Below are 26,739 nucleotides of genomic sequence, written 5' to 3'. Positions count from 1 at the left end.
CCCAGGGGGGTCCTGGGGCACAGGCTTCGAGCGGGGCCCCGTGCCCGTGGGGGCATCCGCACTGTGGGCTATTGCAAACAGGCCGCCACCCTGGCCCCGCTCCCCCCACACACCTGCCGCTGCCGGGCTCTCTGCACTGACCTCAGGGGCTGGGACGGATCCCTGCGTGGGTCGGTCAAGGTCAGTCCCTACCACCTGTGAAGTCCTGCCCACAATCTGCTCCCTCTCTCTGGGCCTCAGTTTCCTCTCCCGTGAAAGGGCGACAGGAGCCCCCCACCTGCCAAGGCCCCTGGGCTCTTGGGGGCCGAAATGTGACCTTGAGGTTGAGGAATGGCTTTGGGACCCGAGATGGGTTATGCTGGGGCCCCACTAGGGTCCCCCAGCCTGGTTCACCCCAGGCCTGCAGCTTCTGTGTCTGCCTCTACCGGTCAGGCCTCGAGTCTGGAATTCGGGGACCTCACTCACTGTCTGCCCTTTTCCTCCGAGCGCCGCTGGGGGAGCCGGCGTTTCCGTCCCTGCTCTTGCCCCCGACCCTGTCGCCTGCTCTGGGGCCTCAGGGGTTTCGAGCTCAGCCTGGGGGCCCAGGCTGCTGCCCCCCCTCCCCCGCATAGTGCCCCTGCAGCAGGCAGGGCCGGGCTGTTTCTCGGGTGCACCCAGGGCAGCCTGGGCTGCAGAAATCCCGTCCCGGGCCTCGGTGGGAACGGACAGGCCCTGGCTCTGGGGCTCACAGTGGGCGTGGGGATTCCATCCTGCACGGAAAGTCAGGAGCGGCGGCACTGAGGGCCGGGGGAGGGGAGCCTGAGAGATGAGCCGGATGGGGACCCCGTGCCTGTGCTGAGCTCCAGGCAGCCGGGGGAACCCGGGCGGAGAGAGGGGAGCAGGGACGGCGCCGGGTGGGCGTGGCCCCGGCCCTGGCTGGCCCACCACTGAGCAGCGGGGGTGGGCAGGGCGGGCCTGGGGGGTGTCAGGCTGGGGTACTCTCTCCCCAGCCTTTTTGTGCTGAACCCTAGGGCTGTGGTTCTGGGGGTGACCCTGTTCCCATTGACCTTCTAGGGGCTGTGTGGCTGCCATTCTCCCTCCCCTGTCCAGGGCCTTGTGGCAGGAAGGCAGCAGTTTGTCCTGGGAGGTGCTGTTGGCAGGGGAGAAAGTGCCTCTGCCCCTGAAAGCCTGGTAGTCTTGTGTGTGTGTGTGTGTGTGTGTGTGTGTGTGTTGTCGGAGGCAGTTGTCCCAGGGCAGGTGGTCTGGGCATTCAGACCAGGGTCCTTGTAGCTGGCTCCTGAACCGAGGAGGATTCTGGGAGCTGGCACTGAGAGCTGGGTCCGGGGCAGCCTGGGAAACCACGGGAACAGGTGAGAACAGGCTGGAAGGGCGAGGCAGCCGCCGGAATGTGCGGGCAGGAGGAGCCCCACCCTCCCTCGCCCAGGAACGGGCCCTAGCAGGGGCTCCGGGACCCAGGGCCCTCCCCAGCCACCCCCGCTGTGCTCCGCCAGCCTCCCAGCCCCTCTCTCCTCTGTGGGGTTCCCCTGGGCCCCCTTGATCCTTGCTGGGCTGTAGCCAGCGGCCCCTCTGGGGAAGGCCGTTCGGGAGAAGCGGGCAGCTTTTCCTGGAGATCCCCGGGTCCTGGGTGCTGTGTGTCCCTTTCCAACCCTTCGCACAGGCAGACAGACCCTGGGGCACTCACGGGGGCTCCTCTGGCGGGTCAGGGAAGCCCACGGCTCCAACCTGGATGGGGGGGTGGGGTCTCTGGGCCAGCTCCCTCCTGGGATGGGGGCTGCGGGCACTGGCTGGGCCTGCAGCTTCTGGGCACACGCCGTAGCCCCTGCAGGGAGGCTTCATCCGTCTTCCTTCTGCACAGCTGGGCCGGGCGCCCTGTGGCCCTTGAGAGAAAGGCCAGTCTCGGCAGTGACATATGGGGCCTCCCACAGGCCGGCCCCCGCCAGCCCCTCCGGGCCCAGCCCCCGTTTCATCTCTCCCTCTGCAGCCACCTCTCCTGCCCGGGGCGCCCCCCTCCTGCCCAAGGGTGCCAGGCCCTGGTGCCTCCTGGACGTTACTAGGCCACCGTCTACCTGCGGCCCCTGTGCATACAGGTCCCTGCTTGGGCCCCCTCCCTGGCTGTCCCGACTTTTGGGGTGCCAGGCGCCCCCCTTAGGAGCTCCTGCAGCCCTACACGCTGGGCGTCCGTGGTGCCCTCCCTGGTGGGCCGGCTTGGGAGGTCCAGGCGTCTGCCTTGGAGACGGAGCTCCCCAAGATCAAGATCTGCCGCGAGACCCCCGTCCTGCCCCCAGCCCCTCCCTCATGCAGGTCGGGGAGTGAGGGAAGCTGATGGGGAAGCTGACACACGAGTGCGGGAGGTGTGGGGAGCTGCTCTGAGGCCCGCAGGGCTGTCACGTGGTCCCGGCCCTGCTTCTGCGTCCCCTGGTCTGAGCGGAAACGCCCCTCTGCCTTGGGATTGGGGTCTCTGGGAAGATTCCAGAAATCTCTCTTGGGATCAAGGAAGGTACAGGCTCCTTCTCCCCCTGTGAGGACTCAAGGCTGTTAATGGGCTGGCACGTGAGTGACTCTGAGTGTGTGGATGGCTATGTAAAGTACGAGCAGTGAGAGGCTATGTGAGGGTAAATGTGCACAAGTGTGTAAGTGTGCACAGGTGTGTACGAGTGTGTGGAAGTGTGAATGTGTGAGCCTGTGAGTGTGTATTCAGTTGTGAGGCTGGGCAGGTCTGCATGAATGTGTGAGTGTGAGTGTGAGTGGTTGTGTAAGCATGTGAGTGGGTGTGTCTATGCAAAGGTGTGTGTGACCTGATTGTGTGAGTATGAGAGTCTGTGGATGTGCTTATAAGTGTGTGTGAATCTGTGAGCACGTGTGAGTGTGTGTGCCTCTGTGATGATGACGGGTGAGCCTGTGACTGATATCGGTGTGACTGTGAGACTCCTGAGTGTGAGTGTGGGAGTTGTGGAGTGTGTTTGTGAACGTGGGTGAGTGTGTAAGAGTCTGGATGAATGTGAGTGTAACTGAGTGTGAATTTGTGAGTCTGAGAGTGTGTGAATGTGCATGTGAGCCGTGTGTAAACCTGTGGTTTATCCTGGAGGGGGCGCTGGCGGGAACCCAGGGCAGTAGAAACGGCTGGGCTTCCGCTTCCCCAAGGCCACGGTCAAACCCAGGGAACCCACCTTGGGAGTTCTGGGGAGACCCAGGGATCATGAAGGCTCAGTGGGCCCCAGGTGAGTTTACTCAGAGGGGTGAGTGGTCTTTTCTCTCCTTTTGTTCTTTATTAAACAAAAAGAAGTAATACCAAATAGATTCAAAATACTATCAGTAACATATGTGTAGGATCTAAGAACTAAGATACAATCAATACTCATGAATTTACCACCTAGTTTAAAAACCTCTGATGAGGGTCCCTCCCCACACCACCTCTCCCCCTGCAGTGTTAGCTCTGCATCTGGTGAGACCGGAGACTTTTCCCTGGGGCAGGTCGCTGGCGGGGCCAGAGCGGCTCAGTGCTGCCCTCTGGGGGCGGGGACGCCGGCTTTTTCCTGCTCTGCGCTGGGCAGTGAGCAGCCTGGGCGAGAAGCCCCATCCAGGGGACCCTGTGAGACCCCGCAGAGGTGGACACACTCACTGTGCAACACGCACAGGGCACGCCAGGACACTGATGCGCACACTGGGCACTCACAAAGCTTTGCACACAGACACTCCCCATCTGTTGCGAACCAATTGGGTGCCGTACTCTGTGTGGGGCGCCCAAGAAAAGCACCGTCCCTAGGGAGGGGGCAGCAGGAAGGGGGTGCTCCCCACAGAGGGAAGAGTGCTCTGCCTCAGTGACACATTTAGGGCTGGGAAAAGCTGGTGAAGATGGTTGACTTTGGAATGAGTGGTTTAATAGGATGACCGAGGTGGGGGGCGGGGCGGAGGGCTTTGTGCCAGACAGGGCAGGATTTTTTTGAAAAGGAGAACGGGGAAAGGGAAGGACAAGCATGACGTAATGCACGGGGCCAGCTTCAGCAGGGAATTTTGTGTGCACGGGCCTGGAGGCGGGGAATGGACGCAGTGGCCCAGGCTGGGTCTCTGGAGCTAGGCGGTCATGGGACAAAAGGGGGAGGGGCTGAAGATGGTGAGGGGAAACCAGGTCCCGGGAGAAAGGGCTGGCGTGAAGGGCAGGTGGAGTCCCCTTGTCCCCAGGCCCCCGGGATACGTCTCCGTATGGCAGAGCAAAGGCGCACAACCCAGAGTGGCCAGCAGAGGGCGCTCCAGGCACAGAGTTGAGACTGCCGCCAACACGCCGGAGAGCGGGGATTCAATGGCATCATTCTGGGAACGCCCAGGATTCCGGCTTCACCCTTGGGAGCCAACAAGCACAGGGGTGACGATCCATGAAGTGTGTGAACCCCAGAGTGTCCTCTTTCTCCCCTTGTCCTTCTCCCCAGTCAGGCACTGTGTGGTCAGTGTCTCCATCCTCCCTCTCCAGATGGTGACCTCAAAACTACGCCCAGAAATGGGACTGGCCGCTTGACCTGCTCTGGGGGTGCTTCTTTGGGTCGCTAGGGTCTGTCAGGGCCAGCTGGCCTTTCTAGAAATTTCTGCAGGGTTCTAGCCCCAGGGCTCTGCCTCTGCCACTCTCCTTGTGACTGACCTCACTGCCTCTCTGCTTCCCTCCCTCACCTCCAGGAGGACTCGGGCCTGCCCCGTCCCGGGATCCTGGAGTTCTCAGGGCCAGAGGCCGCCCTCGTCTTCCGCCACAAAGGCCCCCGTGAGGGGGCCTGGGGACACAGCCAGGTCCAGCTCAGACAAGCTGTGGCCAAGCCCATAGACTCCTTGGTGGAGGGGGGGGGTGGAATTATGGAGGAAAATGTCCCTTCAGCTGTGAATGCCTCCTTTTACTTCCTGACGTTTCCCCCCAGGCAGACGCCCCTCAGACTCAAGCCGTTCACTTTTCATTCACGTCCACAGCTGTGGAGCACCACTGGCTATCTCAGTCTTTGGGGACACCAGGGAGAAGGAGGCAAGGTCCCTGCCCATGTCTAGGGGAGGGGACGACAGGTGTGACCACACAGGGTGCCAAGAGCCTTGTGAGCAGTGAATTGTTTCCTTCTTCTGAACCTGGCCTTTCCCTCTGGCTCCCAGTCTCAGCCGGTGACATCACTGTCCGCCCACCTGCTCATCGCCGAAAATGCTGCAGCACCCTCCTGGTGCCTCCCCGGCTCGGCCCGTCTCCCTGTTTGCCATGATGACCCGTTCCCACCCCCACCCTCGCCCTGGTCCCTCTCCCAGGCCATCGTTCCAGTCCTGGCCCCCATCCGGCTTCCTCCTCGTCACCACAGTGAGCCCTTCTGAAGCTGTCTGGTGCCTAGGCGCATGAAAGGAAAAAAAAAACAAAACTAGCAAATAGGATTTGAATGAAATTGTCTGTTTGGAAAAAGACAGTATGAACAATGGAAGACCAAGGGCCCCTGGGAAAAATGCATTTGCAAGCCACGAGGCAAAGGCCTCATCCCCACGTTTACCAAAAGCTCGTACCAGTCAGGAAGGAAAAGACCCCCCAGAAAAAATAAGTAAGGAATGGACAAGCAGCTGGTCTGTAGGAAAGGAGAAGGAAAAGAAAGGAAGGATACTCAATCTCACTCATAATTAAAGACATGAAAACTGAAACAACCAAAAAAGAGAGGTCTTTTTCAGTGATCAAAAAGGCAAAAATTCCTGCCTGGCGTAGCCAGTGGATTGAGTGCGGGCTGCGAACCAAAGCATCTCAGGTTCGATTCCCAGCCAGGGCACATGCCTGGGTTATAGGCCATGACCCCCAGCAACCACACATTGATGTTTCTCTCTCTCTCTCTTTCTCCCTCCCTTCCCTCTCTAAGAATAAATAAATAAAATCTTTTAAAAAAGGCTAAAACTGGGAAACAGTAGTAGACACTGTCCAACCTTGATGCGGCCCAGTGCGGGCGGATGTGCGGGGGGAGTCACTGCCGTCCATGGCTGGTGGGAGTGGACACATGTGGAACTTCTCAAGAAGACATTTTTTTTCCCTTGTGGAAAATTCCAAATAGACACAGAAGCAGAGGGAACAGCAACATGAACTCCCGTGTGCCTGTCGCCCAGCTTTAATAATTGTCACACGCTGCCATTCTTGTTTCCCCATCTCTCCCCTTCTCGTCTTTCGTGAAGGAAGTTAGAGCATCCTCAGGCAAACTCCAGACACCATTTCGTTGTGCTCTGGAAGAAAATCTGGGAATAGCTACCAAAGTAAAACAGGGACTTACCCTTTAACCCGGTAGTCCCAGTGCTGACATTTCCCCTGAGGACCTGGCTGCAAAAGCTTATGCTGCCATATGGTGAGGGAGGTTGATGTCATGGTTGTTTCTAAAAGCGAAGGAAGCTGCAGACCAGAGAGGCGGTTGGTACCCACAGGAGGAAAGAAATTACAGCTTCGGGCCATGGTGGATTGAAAACAAATGAGGTGGCTGGCCAAGAGACAGTATTAATTGGGGAACAGAGGCATGGATGAGATCGATAATACCCCTTTTGTAGAAGTAAAATCTTTATAAACTGACACGTGCAAAGGGAAGGCAGACAGAGCTCAGCAGTGCTGGGTGACTCTCTGCTGCGACAGGGTCACGTCGGACTCCCCGGGCAGCCTCGCCCGGTGCTCTCCCCTTCCCACCTGCACACTGGCTGTTCCTCCCGCTTCAGCGCCCTGTCTGTCGGTCCAGAGATTCCCAAAGTGGGTTCCAAGGAACCCTCGTCCCAGATGCTCCTCCTGGAAGTGGCTCCATGGGTGGGCAGGTCTGGGAAGCACGTAGCACGTCATCCTTCCTTGGAGGGTCCCAGTGCCCATCAGTTTGTTAGGGGCTCTGGGAAGTCTGCAGTTCAACAAGCACAAACTGCCCAGGCTGGCCCTTGCCCAGGCTCTCGTTAGCATTGCCTGGGTCCGGCTCTGCTGATTGGGGATGAGAATCTCTTCTCTGCGGGGTCGGCCCCACCCCTCTCTGACCCTTGCTCACCCCAATCAGCCCCACTGGCCCTTCTTCCTGTTGTCAGAAAAGGGCACCGTGGTCCAGCCTCAGGGCCTTTGCACTCACCTTGGCCTGGAATGCCCTTCCCTGTGCTGGCTCCTTCCTTATTCAGTTGCCTTCTTTTTTTGTTTGTTTTTAAAGATTTTATTAACTTCAATTTAGAGGGGAAAGGGAGGAGAAAGAGAGGAAGAGAAATATTGATGCGAGAGAGAAACATCTAAGCAGTTCCCTCTTGCATGTGCCCTGATCGGGGACTGAATCTGCCCTGATTGGGAATCGAACTGGTGACCTTCTGCTTTGTGGAATGATACCCAACCAATTGGTCACTCCGGCCAGGGTCAGTGGCCCTCTTCAATGTTACCTAGGAGAGGCCTTCCTTTCCTGGCTCCCCGAACCCTCAGGATCCCCTTTGCATTTCCCTGGAGGACCTATCGTTCCCTGCTTTGATTATCGCCCATCTCTCCCGCGGGAACATCTGCTCCACGAGAGCAGAGATGCTGTTTGCTACACTCGTCTCCTCCTACCCAGCGCCTGGGACGGCGCCCGGCACGGAGTCCGGCATGGAGTCCGGCACGGAGTCCCGTGCTCAGCTGCTCGTAGCGAAACAAAGTCGTTCCTCACGAGATCCATGTTCCTCAGCACTCCTACTGCCTCCCCCGGGAGTGCTGACCCACCCACTCGTCTGCCGGTGGTCCCCAACACGCCAGGCACGCCCCCTGGCCTGCACGATTTCCCGCTGGGTCTTCCCTGCCTGGCAAAGCCCGGCCCTGGCTCCACAACCCAGCGTTCCTGTCCCTCCCTGCGAAACCGTCTCCAGAGGTCCGGTCTGAATGAGTCGCGCCCTCCGGCCCTTCCCAGGTGCTTGTGTATACATCCCTTTATTGCCGCTCAAATAACACTGCCGTGATATTTGACGTTTGTGTGTCTGCCTCTCACTCACCCACCTCCGGTCCATTGGGCAGGGCTTGGCTGACTCAGCGCCTGGCCCGCGACTGCCGCCCAGTGAGTACAGTGGGTGGTGTTGAATGACATCGGGCTTTGGGCTCTCACTGCCTGCGTCCGTGTAGCGAGCATCAATTGGGCACTTACTGTGTACAGTGCACTGAGTTAGACCTTGTAGTGGGTCAGAGATAAAGCAAAGGATGATAATCCTCGAAGGGGAGTAGATCCACCTCCAGTAATTCTAACACACGTGAGAGTGGCTGGCGCTCACTGGCGCTAGAATGGGCTTGGCGAGTGTGTGTGTCATCATGGGGACCTAGGTCTGACCCTGGGGGTTGTCAAGGTTAGGAGCTGTGGTTTCTCCCCATCAAACCTTGCTGGGGAAAGTGCTTTGCGTGTGAAATGTGGGATGAAAAGCCGCCAGGGCCTGGTCCTGAGGCAGAGGCAGCAGGGACTTGGGGGCCGTGAAGCTCAGCAGAGGGAGCTTGTCCCATGCCAGTGGGCTGGGGCCGTTTCAGGGGGGGAGGCGCGGCTTGACGGGAGGAGCTGGCGGGGGTTCTGCGCAGGCGCGCTGCTGCTCTGGCCTCCTGTTTCGCCCTTGGAAAGGGTGGACGACCTCCCTTCCTAGCGTAGACCTCGGGACGAGAGCCGGGGGTGTGCAGGCCCCTCTGCCGTCCTCCCTCCCAGAGTCCTCCCTGCCTGGTCCTGCCCCCTGCTCTTCCCTCCTCCGACCCTCCCTCCCTCCGGGGTCGTCCTCCGGCACCGCCCCGCCCTTCTCCTGCCTTGTTGGTCAGGCAGCAGGGGCACACGGTGGTGGCCTGGGCGGTCAGCACACGGCAGATGAGCCGAGGGCACCCCGTTCCTGCCAGCTGTGTTACGTGAGGGAAGACGGAGACAGGCCATGCTCCCAATATCCCCGGGGTTCCCCTGCGGTGACGCACCCCCCCCGCCCCCCCCAGCCCCAAGCCGGCTCCCAGGCTGGGGGTTAGACAGAGCTGCCGCCTGGAGGGAGTGTCTGATCTGGGGGGAGAGACAATGCTTCCCTCCTGGGGAGCCCAGGCCACACCTGCCCCTGGAGGAAATGTCTCAAGAGCGTTGAAAAGCAGGCACCAAGGAGAGGGGATGGGAGTGAGCAGCAAGCCTGGAGGGTCACAGAGGGTGGGGGAGAGGTGGGCGGGTGGGACAGGGCCCCGGGGCGCTGGGAGGCTGGGGTCTGCAAGGCGGAAGGGGCCAGGGGCTCCCCCAGGCCTGAAAGGCGGCCTCCCCTGAACCTCCCTCGGGCCCAGGAAGGGGGTGGGGGAGGGCAAAGCAGGAGGGCAAGGGGCGAGGGAGGAAGGGCAGCCGGAAGGAGGCAGCTCTGCCAGCTCCGGGGCAGCAGCGAGGGTTTCCACCTGTGTCAGGGCCAGGATCCGCTTCCCCGACTTCCCCGCCCCCCCACCCCTGCCCTTCCCGCCGTTTCCGAAACCGGAGAAGCTGGCTTTCCTGCTGCCTGTGGCTACCAGACCGGATGCGCGGAGACGGGAAGGGAATCTTTATGGGCGCTTTACCCAGAGGGCCTGCGATCTGAGACGACAGCGGGCTGGCACCCTCACTGGCCGTCTGACGTTTCCACCCTCTTTATGCGGGGGCAGAGGTGTGGGCGAGGGCTGTGGGACCCGGGAAAGAGGTGATCAGATACAGGCGGCGGTGCGGTCCGGCCGTTTCCCTGACACCTTTCCATCCGCCGACCCGTGATCTTCCGTAGCCGTGTCCTGGGCGGGGCCTGTCTCTCCCGGGAACACGGAGGCTCGCCTGCAGCCTTGGCTGTTCACCGTCTCTCCCTCGTGGAGGGCGGAGGTCCATCTCTGTGGTCTCCTAAGGGGGCCGTTCCTGCAGCTCCTGAACTGGTAGCTTTTCACAGGCTTTGACTACTAGGCTCATGAACTATTATTACCTTGAACTAAGATTTTCCAGCCCTTGAGTCCCCCATGCGTTCTGGCCCTCCCTTCCTGCTTGGCCCTCTCCTCCTGCCCTGGGCCCCATCTGGGGCACTCTGGCTCCCTTCTGGGGGAGGGGCCTCGGGCGCTGCCCTGGCTCTGCTGGGAGAGCTGAGGTGTCCGCAGGCGTCTGGGTCCTCTGTCCTGGGTCCACCCCAGACTCGTCTGCCTGGAAACCAGTCAGAGGGAGGTGGCTGTGTCTGCCTGTCCCCAGGGAGGGAGCACCTGGTGACAGAACCACTGGGGGCCCCTGGCTTCTGACTCTCCCCACAGGGAGGGGGTTCCCAGGAGCCCCAGGAATGTTTCACGTCTCCCCCAGCCCCGGGGGCAGGGGGCCAGCCTCCTCCTGAGCCAGACAGAAATCGTTACTGGGTGGGGTAGGCCTGGGGCCTCAGGAGGGAGGCTGGGGAAACAGAACAGAAGAAGGGCATCCCTCCTGGGGCAGGCCTGGCGGGGGGTGGGGGTGGGGTGGGGGGAGGGTGTGCAAAACAGAGGCCTGGACCTGGGCACGCCCCACCTGGTATCAGGGGAGAGGAGGCTGGAGAGGGGCAGGTGGTGGTGATGGGGGGAGGAAGGAAGGTTGACAGATTCTCTGGCCCTTCGAACGGGGCCTCAAGGCTAAGGTCTGGGGGCTGTGGGGTGGGCTCTGGGGAGAGACACTGAAGGGGGCTGGTGCCTTGTGGCCTGTCCCCCAGCCCCCGCCCATCTGCTCCAGATTCTTGCCGGAAGGTGGGCACTCCCTGCCTGGAGGGAGGAGGGAGGAAGTTGGGGAGGTCAGCCCCTGGGGCCCAGGGGCTCCCGGGGAGGGGAGTGCGGCTCTAGCAGCAGGTGGGGAGGGTCTTTCTGGACATCCCCTGAGGGTGACCAGCTGGGCGAGGCCTGCCTCTGGCCCACCCAGGCGACCTCAGGGTCTATTGGTTCCCTCTCCTCCCTCAAAATAGTCTTGGAGTGCCAGGAAGTCCCTCCTGACATCTGACCTCAGGGAACAGCCTTGGTGCTCGACCGTGGCTTTGAGACCCTTCCCTCCACCCGCTGGCAACTCTCGGAAGCCCCAGACTTCTTAGGCAGGGCGGGAGCAGGATGGGATCAGGGTCCACCCCTCCTCTCCCAGGCAGCTTCTGCTGTCCCCACCCTTCCAGCCAGGAGACACCTTTGCATGAGAGGCCACCCACCATCTAAGCCGAAGTCTTTCCAATCGTCTAGTCTCATGGCAGCATCTCCAGCCTCACAGAGAACCCGACTCCCTCCCTGTCCCCGTGTGTGGCAGCGTGCCCAGGCCACCCACGAGCTGCCTGCGGAGCCAGGCTCACCCCCCCTCCCCGCCCATCCCACGGGCCCTGGCCACCCCTGGGAGCTCCCCGTGCAGACAGGCCCCGTGCAGACGCCAGTGTCCTGGCAGCACCTAAATCATTAGCGCCACAGAGATTAGGCTGGTAATCTCCTTGTTGGGTGGTGGCGGGTGCCAGCCGCCAGGATGTGGGATCCAGCTACTACCTGGCAGGGCGCAGGCGCAGCGCTGACCGAGGGGCACCCTGCCCCGTAGATCCTGCTTCCCCCTCCCCCCAGCCCCCGTGCCTCCGGTGTGGGGGGCTCGGGGCTTGGGAATGGCTTCTGCAGGTACTGGGGGATGATGGGCCCAAGCATCCACCCAACCCTCTGGCTTCATCCTCATTGTCAGCCCCAGTGTCACTGCTGTCACTAGTTCTCCAGACTCCTTCAGGGACTGTGGGAGACAGTAATTACCCCCCTTGTGCAAGTGAGGAAACCGAGGCTCATGAATTGACTTCCTGTTGAGACTTGGATCCAAAGCTCCTTCAGGTCAGCACTGTGTCTAGTCCCTGAGATGAGGGACTCCCCAGGCCAGGGCTGCAGACTTGGGATGATCCCCAGAGACCTGGAGGCTCCCCAGGTCAGAGGCGGGTCCTCCCTCTCAGCCTGGGGGGCTCTTCAGGGCCACGTTGGACCTGGTGAGGGCAGCTTTCTGAGCCTCCACGCCCTCTCCCTGGGGACCAGGAATGCTGGGTCAGGGGCCAGAGCAGCCTGCAGGCCATAGGCCTGTGGAGCCTTGTTCTGGGCCCTTTCCGGCTGCCAGGGCTGGGTGGGTTCCCCAGATCCTGGAGAATGAGCTCAGAGGCTAATTGCTGCTGAGGACGGAGGATCACCCTACCCCCGGGGCTGCAACTCCAACACCACCTTTGTTTCTGAACAATGGGCTTCTAAGAGGGGCACCTGCCCAGGCTAGGCTCTGGCCAGGAGAGGGGGCGGGGGCATGCAGTCAGCATGTCCATCCTGAGCCCCAGGCCCTGGGCGGCTGATACAGGAGCAGATTACATGGCTGGGGTTTTGGCTTTGACTTCAAGGGCCAGCAGCCCAGCCCCGCTATAGCCTGGCTATAAAGGGCTGCCCAGGGTCTCTGTCCAGACCAGACACTGCTCCCAACCCGTGGCCACCATGGCTGCCACCACCAGCAGCATCCGCCAGTTCTCAACGTCCAGCTCCGTGCCCATGGGGGGCTTCTCTCGGGTGTCCACGGTCCGTGTTGGGGGCGCCTGCCGAGCCCCTAGCCTCCTGGGCGCCGGAAGCTGTGGCAACATGTCGGTGACCTCGTCCCGCTTCTCTTCGGGCTTGGGGGGCGGCTACAGCGGGGGCTACACCTGCAACCTGGGTGGGGGCTACAGCCCCAGCGTCAGCGTGTCGGATGCCCTGCTGGGGGGCGGTGAGAAGGAGACCATGCAGAACCTCAACGACCGCCTGGCCTCCTACCTGGAGAAGGTGCGCGCCCTGGAGGAGGCCAACGCCGACCTGGAGCTGAAGATCCGGGACTGGTACAAGAAGCAGGGCCCCGAGCCCACCCGCGACTACAGCCAGTACTTCAAGACCATCGAGGAGCTGAAGAGCAAGGTGCGTGGGCCAGCCGGCTCCCTGCCTCCTGCCCTCCGTCCTTAGTGCCTGCTCTGGCTCGCTCCATCCCAACTCTGGGCCTTTGTCAGCCTTTCTGTCTTGGGTGTCCGTCACTCTCTCACTTGATCTGGACCGAGCCCCGTGCCAGTCGCTGGTCTCAGGGGATCGTCCCGTGCTGGGAGGGTGTTTGGATCCCCCCTTTCTGGGAGGGGCGCATAGCAGAGTGGTGGAGGAGCGAGCAGGGAAGGCGTCAGAACACCGGAGGCCGCAGGTGGCACTCCAGGTACAGCGAACAGCGTGGGCCAAGGCAGAGAGGCAGGGCGGAGCTTGGCGTGGACTGTGGGAGATGAGGCTGGGCATCTCCTTCCCACGTTCCGTTCTCCTCTGGGTCGGCCTGCCTGTCTGCCTCACCTCTTCCAGGCAGTCCTCCTGGAGGGACGCCACTTGCCTCTTATCCCAAGACCGTGGGGTCCCTTCAGCACTTTGAAGTTCAACCTATGCCCTGTTCACGGTGCCGATTTCCCTGTTCGGCACGTTCTCACGGCGGCTGTTGTTGTGGGTCCTCCTCACCGTCTCCAGTCTCCATTGTGGTCCCTCTGGAGGTCCCTGAGGCCGGAGGCCGAGTCTATCCTTGCAGATTGGGGGGAGGGCCCCTGTAGGAAGGAGCTGTGTCTTTCCACTCAGACGGAAAGCTCCTAAGGGAAGGAATGTCTCTTAGTCTGATGAAGGAGACAACTCTCTCCCGCCCTCTTTCTCACACACTCGTGACCTCTAAGAACACGGCCTTGGCGTTCCGTGAGCGTGGCCCTGGGGTCTTCTGCACAAACCCACCCCTGGAAGGCCCTCCCACCTTGCCACCCTCAGAGGCAGGGGAGGGGGCAACGGGAAGCGGAGGGCCAGGCTTAGGGGGAGCAGGGGTGGGGCCGGCTGGGCCCCTGAGGGTCCGGCCTGCTCCACCTCCTGGTGGAGGGCCAGGCGTGGCTCTGCTTTTCAAGGACCTCGGCCAGGCAGGGAACTCCTGCAACTGCCCCCTGGAAGCAGAGCCGCGGGGAGTGCCAGGTCAGAACCTGGGCTCTGTCTGGGCAGCGGGGAACCCGGGGGAGCCCAGGTGAGTCAGTGTGCCCCCGATTCTGTCTGGGGTCAGCCAGTTCCGCAGCACCAACACCCAGTGCACCCCGCGCCAGACCTCTGCCCGTCTGAGTCACTGAGCTCCTCGGGGGTGTTTGCAGCTGCCCCTGGCCAGGCTCAGCCAACATCCCGAGCAGCCAGGTGAGTGGGAGGGACCCACTGCGGCCTGGGATGCGACCAGCTGGGCCCAGACCCAGGATGCGCCTGCCAGGGCCGCCCCTCTCCCACCGCCTACCCTTCAGCCCTTGGCCTGAGAACGTTCCAAATTCCAGCCCATTAGTCTGCTCCCTCTGGGCCTCGATCTCCACCCCCAGCCCCGTGGCCCTCCACGGGAGCCTCTCTCGGGCGTTTCTCACAGCGACAACGACTGCAGCAGTAATAACAACCAGCTCCTTGCGAGTCTCCGTGTCCTCGTTGAAACCTCCTGATGACTCCATGGAAAAAGAAAGCTTTGCTCTAGGTTTGCGGTCGGGTGAGCTGTAGCCTCGTTAATTAGCTAATTAATCACATAAGTGTTTCCCGGGGGCCAACTCTGGCCCAAGGACCGGAGCCAGGACTGAGGCTTTTGAAGGGAGAGAGACAGATGCGGCCTTGTTCCCGAGAACTCAGAGTTCATGGAGGGGGAAATAACCGAAAACGTCATGGAAAAATCGCACTTGGGAGAAGTGCCATGAAAGAGAGAAGGGCAAAGGAGGGAGGTGTGTCCAGAAGGGGGGATCCCGGTGGGGAATCCAGGAGGGCTTTCTGGAGGTGGTGGCAACAGAGTCGAGAGGTAAAGTTAGGTAGGGAAGAGGGAATGAGGTGGCTTGGGCGAGTGACCTCATGGTGGTTGAGGGTACATATGGGTCTTTCTCCTGGCATGGTGCCCCCACTGCTCTGTGAGTCCCCCAGGAGGGTCCTTAGAGGGGGAGACCACACCACAGGACCTTCCTTCGTTCTGGCACACTCTCCAAAGGGCTGCACGAGGGGTGTTGCAGGGCCTTCCTGGGGCTGCTGAGGGTGCCTGCTCACGGAGCCCATCATCCCCCCCCAGATCCTGGCGGCCACCATCGACAACGCCGGCCTGGTGCTGCAGATCGACAATGCCCGCCTGGCCGCCGATGACTTCCGCACCAAGTGAGTCGGGCCCCTGGGGCGGCTGGCGGTGGGCCCGGCCCTGCACCCACAGAGCCCTCTGTGTGCACGAGAAGTGGCCCGGTGGCCCTCCGCCGTGGCTCACGCCTCCGCCCCTGCCAGGTACGAGACGGAGCTGAACCTGCGCATGAGCGTGGAGGCCGACATCAACGGCCTGCGCAGGGTGCTGGACGAGCTGACCCTGGCCAGAGCCGACCTGGAGATGCAGATCGAGAACCTGAAGGAGGAGCTGGCCTACCTGAGGAAGAACCACGAGGAGGTGAGGCCATGGTGGGAGTGAATGCAGGAGAGACGTGCCTGGGAGCAAGCCAGGCTGCGGCCTCCACAGTGTCCTGGGCTGGGGCCACGCTCCGCATCCAGTGTCCCTCCAGGGTGGGCGCCTGGCCCTGCTGGCCTGGGTGACCCTTAGAAGTAGGATACTTCCCATGTCCCTTCAGGCATGGCCCCCTTGTGTGGTGGCAGCTAAATACCTAAGGAGCAAATCAGTCTAGTGCATGCTACTGGTCGCGGTGAATTGCATGGTGATAGAACAGCAAACAGCCAGCCAGCACAGCACACGGGAGTCACAGCAGTGGTTCATTTCAGCTGGTGCTGACACCAGCGCCGGGAGGAGGGTGCTCGTTCTCCCCTCACCGGGGAAGAAACTGAGGCTCGGAGGGGTTGAGGGACTTTTCCAAGGCTGCTCGGGCAGCTGCCCTCCAATGTCTGACCCACATCTGCTGCTCTGCCACCCCTCCCGCCTCCTTTTTCAGAGAACTTTCCACCTGAGGCCCTGCAGGGGGACTGAGGAGCCCGGGGCTCCCTCCTCAGCAGGCCTCCGGGCTGGCCTGCGCTAGGGGAGCCCAGTCCTGGGGTAGCAGGAGCCCAGCAAGTGTCTCCAGTCGGCTGTGAGGCTGGTCCCAGGGACTGCGTGTCCTAAGAGGTCTGGTCTTCCCAGTCGACTCGGGGCTGCTTTCTGCCCCCTGCTGTGCTGTGGGGTTGGCAGTGGGTGACAAGCGTGGTGAGCGAGGCTGTCCCGGGTCCTCCCGGCCATGGCAGAGGGCGGCCATGTCTGCTGCCCCAGCACACGGTGGGGGCGGACACCGAGGGTGTGTTGGGGAAGATGTTTCACATCCACAGCCCGCACATTTGAGACGTGACAGCTGCTTCCACCTTCAGCGTGAGGAGCTGCTGGCCTGCCTGTGTCTGTCTGTCTGTCTGTCTGTCTGTTATCAGCACCTGCCTTCCCAAGGTGGAGAAGGCAGGCCTCAGGGTCTCCCCCCGGGTGGCCGTGGGTGAGCTCCCGCTCTCCTCTCTGCCCAGGAAATGAACGCCCTGCGGGGCCAGGTGGGCGGGGACGTCAACGTGGAGATGGACGCCGCCCCCGGCGTGGACCTGAGCCGCATCCTCAACGAGATGCGCGACCAGTACGAGAAGATCGCGGAGAAGAACCGCAAGGACGCCGAGGACTGGTTCTTCAGCAAGGTGGGTGGCCGTGAGCGAGCAGGTGTGCGCGCACGTGTGCGTGCATGTGCCTGCCGAGTGCTGAGTAATGGGCTGGAAAATGTGGAGCGCCGCAGCGGGTCCCAGCTGGAAGGACCTTCGGAAACAAGCTGGACCAGCCCTCGTGTTTGGGTGCAGACTGTGAGGCTCAGAGAGGCCTTCGGCTCACACAGCCCTCCGCTGTGGCCTGGGGAGCAGGTCCGGGTCCCCTCACCCACAGCGAGGGCTTCTCCTGCGCAGGCCTTTGAGATGCGTGCGTTTGGATGCATGACACATACCCCAGAGAACATGCACTGAGCCACTACAGCCCCCCGGGGCAGCGACAGGAACAGATAGAATTAAACCCAGGGCCCATCTTCGAGCAGTGCTTGCCGCTCAGGACGGCGGAGTGATTCCACTACGGTTCCGTGTGGGCACAGAGGGTGTCTGTGGGTGCAGGGGTGTTTGGGGCCCCGCAGAGGCCGGCCATGTGCTGGGAGAGCAAGTCTGGGAGGTCAGGGCTTGGGGGAGTGGCCCTTGTCCTCTGCCCCACCCCCACAAGCCTCCTCAAGCCCCAGGGGCCGGCCCTACTTTCAGACGGAGGAGCTGAACCGCGAGGTGGCCACCAACACCGAGGCCCTGCAGAGCGGCAGGACGGAGATCACCGAGCTCCGCCGTTCCGTGCAGAACCTGGAGATCGAGCTGCAGTCCCAGCTCAGCATGGTAGGGCTTCCGCCCCCTCCCTGCCCTGTCCCCGTCATCCCAGAGTGGGCTCAGCCTCGTAGACCCCCCACTGGGAGAACCAGCGACACGCACCCCTCTCAGCCCTAGTTACCCCCCCCCACCGCGCTGGCTGCCCCCACAACCCACCGCAGCAGGGTTCCCCTCTGGGTGGGGAAGAGTCCCACCCTGGGTTCACTGGTTCACCGACACCCTGGCCCACAGAAAGCATCGCTGGAGGGCAGCCTGGCGGAGACCGAGGCGCGCTACGGGGCCCAGCTGGCCCAGCTGCAGGGGCTCATCGGCAGCATCGAGCAGCAGCTGGCCGAGCTGCGCTGTGACATGGAGCGTCAGAACCACGAGTACCAGATCCTGCTGGACGTGAAGACGCGGCTGGAGCAGGAGATCGCCACCTACCGCCGCCTGCTGGAGGGCGAGGACGCCCAGTGAGTGGGGGCGCCTGGGCATCTGCGCAAGTGCGCTGGGGCCGCTTTACCCAGGGAGGGACGCGCCAGCTGCAGCCCAGGCACCAGCAATGCTGGGAGGAGCCGCGAGGCTTGCAGGGGCCCAGACCCAGGTCACTGGCTGGGGTCAGGCGCGAGGAGTGCTGAAGCCCGCGTGAAAGCACGGGACTAGATGGCGTGGGCCTCGGGGTGCTGGGTGGGGGGGTTTTGCACAGGATGGATATGATCGATGTCACAGAACATTGCTCTGCCTGCGAAGGGAGAAATGCGTCAGCAAGGCCAGCCTGGGCCCGGCGCACCTGTTGGGAGGCTAGAGCAGGGCCTGGGGCAGGCCTGCAGAGAGGCAGGGGCGGTGGCAGGGAAAGGCCCGGATGTGGGGGCTGGCGGGGCTCAGGGGGGCACTCAGCTGAGTGTTGAGTGAGCACGTGAAGGCCTGGGTGATGATGACCCTGGGTTTCTGGTCCTGATGACTTGGAGCTGGTGATGTCATTACCCAGGACGGGATGAGGAGCAGGGTGGCGGCCTGGTTTGGAGTTAGGAGGGTGGGTGGGGGCCCTGCCGAGAAAGGGCTGGGAATATCCTGAGTCTGAGTCTCCAGGCTTAGTCACGCACTCCGGCTCTTTTGTTCCCCCAAGACGGTGAAGTCCACCTGTAGTCTAACCCCAGTCTCTCTTGCTTTGAGTCTGTTTGTTAGGCCCTGTTAGGTACGGAAAGACCAATCCTTGTGAGTCCCTGGTTAGCTGCGAAGTACCTCTGGGCCTCCCACGGGGGTGTCCTCTTCCCTACATCTGCCCACAGGCCTGTGCCCCTCAACCCTTGTGGTCGCCATTCTCCTCCACACTCTCCCAGCTGGGATTTGTCTGAGTGGCTGGCACCTCCCGCCCCAAGCCTCCCCAGCTGCCTCTCCGCTCAGGGGCCTGGGCTCCCAGGCAGAGCCCTAGGCTGACAGGCCCCCCCCTTTCCCTTCCCGCAGCCTGGCCAGCCAGTACTCCTCGTCCCTGGCCTCACAGCCCACCCGGGAAGGTAAGAGTCTGCCTCATGCTACCCAGAGGGTGTGGGAGAGTCTGAGGACCCTTCTGTGTGGGAGACTGGAGGAGGGACCCCGGTCTGAGGTGCCCCCGCACGCCCCCCGCCCTGCTCTGCCATCTGCAGCCACGGTGACCAGCCGCCAGGTGCGCACCATTGTGGAGGAAGTCCAGGACGGCAAGGTGGTCTCCTCCCGGGAGCAGGTCCACCGCTCTACCCACTGAGGGCCCCTCCCACTGGCGAGGGCCCAGCCTTGAAGGCCGCGGGGCAGCCATCGCGGCCAGCTCCTAGCACGCTGCTGCTGCCGAGCCCCGGGTGCCCGCCTGGGCCGCTGCGCGAGAGCCGTTGCCTTTCTGTAGCTGCTTCCCGCACCGCCCCCCCGCCCCCCAGCAGAGGGGGCCTCCCGAGTTTGCCCCGGTGACTGCTATTAAAGCTTTGCCTGAAGTTCAAGTGTGATCTGGTGTGGTCATTGGCGCTCGGGGCAGTGTGGGCTGAGTGTGGGATGGGGAGGAGGAGAGTTTGTTAAATATCTGGGTGGCACTTGTCACCTGCCAGCCCGCTCTACCCACTCTTGTCAGGCCCGGGGCTCCTGGGAGGGTGAGAGGGAATGGGGCAGGAGGACTCGGGGGAGGGGGCACGGGGCAGCCCATCAAGCTGGGAAAGTTTCTAAGAGTCAGCCCCTGGGGCCTCTTTGCCTTTGGCTGGTCCCTGGGAGGGCCCTTAGCTTTTCCAAGGAGCTATGCCTACCATAGGAAACTCCCGCCTTGGCCCGCGCAGGCCTGGAGGAGAGAGGCCGATCAGGGGGCTTTCCTAAGGAGGGTCCGGGGCGTGGACGGGCCAGAGGGGGTGGGCGGCAGCAGCACACCAGCCCAGGAAACCAGACCGGCCCTGCCCAAGCCGGGGGTGTGTGGGGGGTGGGGTGGGGTGGCTGGCTGCTCTGTCTGTCAGCGTGGGGGGCGTCCTGTTTGCTTTGGCGGCTTGGCAGCTGCCGGGCTGTTGGGGAATCTCTCGGCTGCTGGCGGGGGCTGTCTGGGCCTGCCTGGGAAGTGGAAGCCACCGGCAGTCTGAGACACGACTATGTTCCACCCAGGAGCCTGCTGGGAGGGACCCCGGGACCCAGGCCGGGCTGGGGGTGGTGGGCAGGGCAGGGTGGAGCCATAGGGTGTCTCAGGGTCCCTCCTGGGTCCGTCTCAGGGGGGTGTCTGGGCAAGGCCATGTGTGTGTGTGGTGGGGTGGGAATGGCTGGGGGGGGTCTCGGGAAGACACCCTTCTTGAGCAGCGTCCTTAGGCTGGGACCTACAGTCTGTGCCCCTCACCTCGCCCTGAGGCCTCTGGGGTCCAGGAGTGCTAGGGACGGTGGAGGGGAGCATGGTCTTCGGTTCTCCCACTTCCCCTGCACCCTGGCGCTTCTCTGCCGGCTCTCACTCCTCCATCCTGTAGCTGGGCTCCTCGTTGGGCACCCACACCCGGAACCCCCGCCTGTCAGAGGGGGTGGGGAAAGGGTCGGCCGGGTCACCAGGGAGTCCCAGGGGTGGGGTGGGTCGGAAGACTGGCCAGGTGGGGTTGTGGGCCCCGGAGGGCTTCCCTGGTGTGAGGGCTGCGCAGAGGGGGCCTGTGTGCTGGGAGCCCCCCGAGGGTGGGGTCTGCTGTGGTGGGACGAGATGTGAGGCCCTGTCAGCTCAGGTCTGCAGGTGCTGGGGGGCCCTATCCTGCTCAAGCCCCCGCTTCCTTACTGATAAAATGGGGTGGTCACTGGAGACCTGACAGCGTACATCACTGCGTTGTGTGGTTTCGGTCTAGTCTCCAGGGTGGGACGAGGACCCGGTCCTCGCTGTCTCCCCAGCACCCAGCCCAGGGCCAGGGCGTGGGGTGTGGTGGGTGCTGAAGGGCAGTAACCCCAGGCCGGGGGGGAGGGCTGCTGGGTTCCCCACCATCTCCCCACCTGATGCGGGGGCCCGGCTGGCAGGGCTGGGGTGGCAGCCGCTGGGGAGGGCTCGGCGGCGGTGACGTCCGGCCTCTCCTCTTCTCCGTATTAGGTCATGGGAAAGCGTAGCTGGAGGGCCTGCCTGAATCACAGGTGACAGGCTTGGGACCAGGGACACACACGCACACGCAGACGCCCAGCGCGGGGGTTCGGAGAAGTGAGGCGAAGCCCCGCTGGTGGGAGGGGAGGGGGCCCGCAGCCACCTGGGAGCTGGCGGGCCTCCAGGGGTGATGAAAGCCCAGGGGAATGGAAACAGAGGAGCGAGCCTGTTGCAACCGCCACGCCCGCCCACTTGTCTGCCTATAAAGGAGGCAGGTGTGCCCCGGCAGCAACACGCACCTGAGGCTTCTCTGAACCCCTCGCACTGTGCCCGTCCGCCACCCGCTGCCACCACCACCACCACCACCACCACCATGACCACCACCATCCGCCAGTTCACCTCCTCCAGCTCCATCAAGGGCTCCTCCGGCCTGGGGGGCGGCTCCCGCACCTCCTGCCGGCTGTCGGGGAGCCTGGGCGCGGGCTCCTGCAGGCTGGGGTCTGCCAGTGGCCTGGGCAGTGCCCTCGGGGGCAGCAGCTACTCTAGCTGCTACAGCTTCGGCTCCGGCGGCGGCGGCTATGGCGGCGGCTTCGGGGGCGTTGACGGGCTGCTGGCGGGCGGTGAGAAGGCCACCATGCAGAACCTCAACGACCGCCTGGCCTCCTACCTGGACAAGGTGCGCGCCCTGGAGCAGGCCAACAGTGAGCTGGAGGTGAAGATCCGGGACTGGTACCAGAAGCAGGCCCCGGGGCCCGCCCGAGACTACAGCCACTACTACCAGACCATCGAGGACCTGAAGAGCAAGGTGGGGCTTGCTGGGGGGCGGGGGCCCGTGGGGACCCTGACTCCTCTGCCCAAACCTGGGGTCCAGCCCGGGGGCTGCCACGGGGCTTCAGGGAGCCGAGAACCGCGTGGCCCCACACGGCCTCTGGGAGCCCACCGTGGGGCTGCCCTGTGGCTCATCCGCCCGTGTCCCGGGGCCGCAGGCTGGGCCGGGGACAAGCGGGCCTCACGGAACTCTGTTCAGGCTCCGTGTCCCCATCACAGAGCTGCTTGCCACCTTGTACCGTGATCGGATATGGCAGAGGGACACACGTGAAGGGCTGGGCTGGGCTCATGATGCTGCCATGTATGTGGACCCCTCTCTCCTGGAAGCAAGAGGGGGAATCTGGGCCAGAGGGGGGCAAGGGGGCTGAGAGAGTGCCCGGTGGCACCTGCTGGGAGGTGGAGACAGGAGAGCAGGGGCGGGGCCTCAGGACGCCTCTGGTGAGCCTTATTCGGGGATTTTTCTGGCTTCCCCATCCTCCTGCTGCTCTCAAGGGTGGGGATGCCTGCTGGCGCCCCAGGGGGAGGCTTAGCAGGAGTTATCACTTCCAGTTTGAAAATGCGCTTTAGTGAGGACTCCTTTAGCCTGCCTTTTGGGGGAGACCTTCAGGGGCACCGTCTCCCCAACTGTAAAATGTGGGGGTTGCCCACATGCCTTCTGTTTTCTGGGATTCTGGGACAGCTTCTGTCCTGGGGCACCCTCCCATTCTCTGGCTCGCTGGAATCCCCAGCCTGAGGACCCCCTGGGCTGCCTGCTCTGGTTTTGAGCAGAGCCCGGCACGGGGTCTGTGCTGGGGGGAGGCAGGTCCCGGGGGAACAGGAGGCAAGTTTCAGCGCATCAGGCTCCTGCCCGCCTGAACTTCGCCAACAGTTACAACAGCGCAGCGGAGGGGAGACACTGTGCAGGGAGGGGGCCTTTCTGGAGAAGACAGCCCTCCCGGCCTCCAGGCTGGCAGACCCATCTCAGGCCCTCGGACTGGGCTGAACTGCCCCTACCCAGTGATCTGACCATCCTCCCTTCTCCCCAGATCCTCACGGCCACCGTGGACAACGCCAACATCCTGCTGCAGATCGACAATGCCCGTCTGGCTGCTGATGACTTCCGTACCAAGTGAGCCTTCCCCAGCGAGCTGGGGGGGAGCTGGGGCACCCCTCCCCACCCTCGGACGCCTGGTTGCTTGTGGCGTGGGCCAGGAGCTGGGGGTGGGGGACCCACCTCCTAGTCCAGGATGTGGCGAGTCCTGAGGGCTGCTGGGCTTAGGCAGGCCAGGTGGGAGGGAGCGCGAGGAGAAGCAGGAGGCAGAGAGCAGAGCAGGAGGAAGCCAGGTGGGGGCGGGGCCTTGCCCTAACTGTTCCCAGGGCCCCGGGGCTGGAATTCGCTTCCACTCCTCCCCATGGCGATTCCTCCTAAGCCTGAGAGCCCCGGCCAAAGCAGGGTGCCGGCCAGAGCCTGGGTCGGCCAGACCAAGTCTTGACTGATGCCTCCGGTTCCCTCTGCAGGTTCGAGACGGAGCAGGCCCTGCGCATGAGCGTGGAGGCCGACATCAACGGCTTGCGCAGGGTGCTGGACGAGCTGACCCTGGCCAGAGCTGACCTGGAGATGCAGATCGAGAACCTGAAGGAGGAGCTGGCCTACTTGAGGAAGAACCACGAGGAGGTGAGGTGGAGGGGTGGCGGGGCTCTGGGGCCACGCCAGGGCTGAGACTGAGGGAGGCATGCAGAGCAGGTGCTCCAGGGCTGGTTACCTTACGGGCCTGCCCAGTCCGTGGGCCCCTGGTCCCCAGGGGCCCAGAGCCAGGGTGCAGGCCAGCCTCCTGCTGCTTCCCTGCATCTGAGGAGCCTCCCAGGGGCCCACGGAGGCCTCTTCTTCTCCCCCCGCCCCCAGCCCCCCTCACAAGAACAGGTGACAAGTGAAGAGGTCTCCTCCTTGCCCTACTCGAACCCTGGAATCTGGGCCCTCTGTACAATAGAAGTTTGGGAGTTAGAGGGGATATTCTGGGGGCACAGGCCTAAGAATGAGATTTTATCTTTGGGAAGCCCTCAGTCCAGTGGGAGAGGCACAGAACCGCCCTCGGGGAGCCCCAGTCTGAGGGTGGAGGCAGAGCCCATACGGAGCAGGTGGACCAAAGTCATCAGGAGGGTCAGAGGGCAGAGGCCAGGCAGATCAGGGAGGGGGCCCTGGGAGGGGGCTGGAGAGCTCGTGTGGGAAGGGCTGGGAGCGAGGAGTCGGGACAGCCCTGGATGCCCACACCGCGGTCGCTGTCCTCCCCAGGAGATGCTCGCCCTGCGGGGCCAGGTGGGCGGTGAGATCAACGTGGAGATGGACGCCGCCCCCGGCGTGGACCTGAGCCGCATCCTCAACGAGATGCGCGACCAGTATGAGAAGATTGCGGAGAAGAACCGCAAGGACGCCGAGGACTGGTTCTTCAGCAAGGTGGGTGCTGTGGGCCGGAGGCCTCTCCTGGTGGGTGGGGTGCGAGGACCGAGTCCCGACAGCAAGCCCAGTGCCTGGCATCTTGGGGGCACCTTCTCCTCAGTGAGCTGAACGGACCCCCACAGATCAGGCTCACCCACAGCACCCAGAGGCCTGGAGTTGGGCTGAAGCTGAGATCTGGGGGTGGGGTGGGTGGGGAGCTCGCTCTGGAATTCCGCCAGAGGATAAAGTCCCGGGAGCTTCTTCTGTCTCTCCTTCAAGAAGGCAAGAGCTAGCACCAGCTGCCTGGCTCCTACCCTGGCAGGCGCTCACGTTTCCTGTTCTTGGGACTTCCCCTCGGAGGAACTTAAGATAAAGCTTATCACTTCAAAGGCGTCTGGGCGCTGGGAAGTGGGAAGCTGACGAGCAGGCCCTGCCTCCACAGTCAGGTTTGGGAGGAGGCCAGAGAGGCTTAGGGGAGGTCAGCTGAGGTCAGGGGTGTGGTGGGAGCTCCAAGTGCCTGTCTGGGCGCAGAGTGGACCCTGGGCTGAGAATATGGGGCGCACAGGGCTTGTCTGACTCGGAAGAGGGGTCTCAGGCTCACGTTCGCGCCATCCCGTGTTCTGTCTGCAGACGGAGGAGCTGAACCGCGAGGTGGCCACCAACACCGAGGCCCTGCAGAGCGGCAAGAGCGAGATCTCCGAGCTCCGGCGCACCGTGCAGGCCTTGGAGATTGAGCTGCAGTCCCAGCTCAGCATGGTAGGGGGGCGCTACCTGGCCCGGGGTGGGCCCAGGACCCTGGAGGGGGCACTGGCCACCCTCTCTGACGCTGCCCCTTCTGCCCTCCTGCAGAAAGCATCCCTCGAGGGCAGCCTGGCGGAGACGGAGGGCCGCTACTGCGTGCAGCTGTCCCAGATCCAGGGGCTGATCGGCAGCGTGGAGGAGCAGCTGGCCCAGCTGCGCTGCGAGATGGAGCAGCAGAACCAGGAGTACAAGATCCTGCTGGACGTGAAGACGCGGCTGGAGCAGGAGATCACCACTTACCGCCGCCTGCTGGAGGGCGAGGACGCCCAGTGAGTGGGGGCTCCAGGGCCAGGGCTGTGGGCCTGGGGCGGGGTGAAGCTCACAGACCCACATCTAACCCTTCTCTCTGTTTTCTCTGCAGCCTGACGCAGTACAAGCCCAAAGAACGTAAGCATTTTGGTAGCGAGGGGTGGGGCAGTGCAGGGCACAGACCCTCTGCGCCTTGCGGAGGGAGGGTTGCCAGGAGCTCCGGGAAATGGTGGCTGAACTGACCCTTAGCAGGGCTGGGGAAGGCGCCCATCAGCGCTCAGGGCTGGTGCTGGGGGGAATCAGATGAGGCAGACACTGGCCTGTCTGATGGGGAAACACGGTCCGAGCCCTGGAGACTCCGCTCTGATGGGGAGGTAGGGACATGGCCCCTGGTCTTTGCTCTGAGACCCTACAGGTGAGCCCAGCGGTCCTGGCTCTGGGCTTCTGTCTGATGGGAGAAGGGGACTCGGTCCTTGTCCTCCAGATCTTAGTCTGATGGGGCACATAAAGCCCTCGCCCTGGGATACCTAGTCTAATGCAGGTGATGGGGACCAGACCGCGGTCTTACAGGGGAGGCAGGGGCATAGTCCATGCCCTGGAGACTGACCCCGCTGTGTGGAGCGCTCAGTCCGCGAGGTGCTGCCTTTGCAGAAGGATGCGTGGGTCAGAGTCGCACTGCGTATCTGGGAGGCAGGACGTACCCAGGGACACTAGCAGAGGGACACGGTGGGAGGGAGCAGTGAGGGAAGAGGGACACGAATGTGGATGGGATACTGAAGAGCCAGCAGGAATGTGGGCGTCACACAGCTACGGGATGGGCGGAGCCTACACCTCTCAGGGGCTGGGGGCGGAGCCAGGGTCTCCTGGCCCCGCCTACCTCGGCGTGTGTATCTCCTGCAGCCGTGACCACGCGTCAGGTGCGCACCATTGTGGAAGAGGTCCAGGACGGCAAGGTCATCTCCTCCCGCGAGCAGATCCACCAGACCACCCGCTGAGGACTCTGGCCCCCAGACCAGCCCCCTCAGGGCCCCTCCTCGGCCCTGCAGCGTCTAGCCTCCCAGCCTTAGCCCTGTGTCTTTCCCACATCCCCTGCCTGACTAATAAATCTTGTTCACTCCTACGTAGAGTGCATTCTGCTTGTGGCCACTGAGGTGGGTCCTTCCGAGGGCTGGGGGAACGGAAGCAGAAGCGGTGGGAGTGGGAGGAGGGCGGAGCAGGGAGGAGTCTGTGGACGGACACCCACTGGGGTTGACTTGGAGTCTCAGACCAGGGCAAAAAGTGGGTCTGGGCAGAGCTCGTGTGCGTGTGGGGGCGTCGCATCCCCCAAGGACCTGTGGTCCCAGGGAGGGTGGTCTAGACAGTGCCAGACCCAGGGTGGGGTCGCTGTATGGGGGGCCTTGGGGGGCCCCTTCCTGTCCTGTCAGTAGGCCTGTGGCCATGGGCAGTCGCTTCCCCTCGCTGAGCCTCATTTTCTCATCCGCAAATGGACGAGGATTCAGGTGTGGGAGCAGGGTCCCAAGGGAGGACCCAGTCAGCTGCTCCCTGAGGTCCGCCCTCTGAGAGGGGACGAGGGTGGGCAAGGACAGCAGTGTGGGAGCGACCCAGGGGGAGGGAACGTGGGGGGGCAGGCTGGATGGTTAGGGCCCCCCCCCGCCCGCCTAC

General features: G+C 63.1%; 2 protein-coding genes across 3 annotated transcripts; both read left to right on the top strand.

Annotated features, from left to right (window-relative positions):
- Positions 1-7,993: 7,993 nt before the first annotated feature.
- On the top strand, positions 7,994-19,161 carry LOC123816932 (keratin, type I cytoskeletal 42). 2 transcript variants are annotated; one of them, XM_045836184.1, is made up of 8 exons: positions 7,994-8,012; positions 14,991-15,073; positions 15,194-15,350; positions 16,394-16,555; positions 17,150-17,275; positions 17,498-17,718; positions 18,710-18,759; positions 18,889-19,161. In XM_045836184.1, the coding sequence occupies exons 3-8, from the start codon at positions 15,219-15,221 to the stop codon at positions 18,984-18,986; spliced, it is 789 nt and encodes a 262-aa protein (XP_045692140.1). In that variant the 5' UTR covers positions 7,994-8,012; positions 14,991-15,073; positions 15,194-15,218; the 3' UTR covers positions 18,987-19,161. The 2 variants fall into 2 exon arrangements, with proteins under 2 accessions (XP_045692140.1, XP_045692138.1); XM_045836182.1 differs by lacking the exons at positions 7,994-8,012; positions 18,710-18,759; positions 18,889-19,161 and adding an exon at positions 12,423-12,829 and having other exon boundaries at positions 17,498-17,722.
- Positions 19,162-21,079: 1,918 nt separating this feature from the next.
- LOC123816931 (keratin, type I cytoskeletal 17) lies at positions 21,080-26,197 on the top strand. Its single transcript, XM_045836181.1, has 8 exons — positions 21,080-21,591; positions 22,640-22,722; positions 23,112-23,268; positions 23,884-24,045; positions 24,658-24,783; positions 24,877-25,097; positions 25,190-25,215; positions 25,978-26,197. Exons 1-8 carry the CDS (start codon positions 21,160-21,162, stop codon positions 26,070-26,072), a joined length of 1,302 nt encoding a protein of 433 aa, XP_045692137.1. The 5' UTR covers positions 21,080-21,159; the 3' UTR covers positions 26,073-26,197.
- The last annotated feature ends 542 nt before the right edge of the window (positions 26,198-26,739 follow it).

This window comes from Phyllostomus hastatus, unplaced genomic scaffold (assembly GCF_019186645.2).
Source record: "Phyllostomus hastatus isolate PE091 unplaced genomic scaffold, TTU_PhHast_1.1 phas_contig_210, whole genome shotgun sequence".
In the NCBI taxonomy this organism is placed as follows: Eukaryota; Metazoa; Chordata; class Mammalia; order Chiroptera; family Phyllostomidae; genus Phyllostomus; species Phyllostomus hastatus.
This window is presented reverse-complemented; position numbering and strand designations above follow the sequence as displayed.

What these genes read in the sequence shown, in the direction of transcription:
- LOC123816932 (XM_045836182.1), top strand. Translation starts at nt 12,434, where the DNA reads ATGGGGGGCTTCTCTCGGGTGTCCACGGTCCGTGTTGGGGGCGCCTGC. An exon ending in TCGAGGAGCTGAAGAGCAAG is followed by an intron (nt 12,830 to 14,990) that starts GTGCGTGGGCCA and finishes ATCCCCCCCCAG; the next exon opens with ATCCTGGCGGCCACCATCGA. An exon ending in AGGACTGGTTCTTCAGCAAG is followed by an intron (nt 16,556 to 17,149) that starts GTGGGTGGCCGT and finishes CCCTACTTTCAG; the next exon opens with ACGGAGGAGCTGAACCGCGA.
- LOC123816931 (XM_045836181.1), top strand. Translation starts at nt 21,160, where the DNA reads ATGACCACCACCATCCGCCAGTTCACCTCCTCCAGCTCCATCAAGGGC. An exon ending in TCGAGGACCTGAAGAGCAAG is followed by an intron (nt 21,592 to 22,639) that starts GTGGGGCTTGCT and finishes CCTTCTCCCCAG; the next exon opens with ATCCTCACGGCCACCGTGGA. An exon ending in CTGGAGGGCGAGGACGCCCA is followed by an intron (nt 25,098 to 25,189) that starts GTGAGTGGGGGC and finishes TTTTCTCTGCAG; the next exon opens with CCTGACGCAGTACAAGCCCA.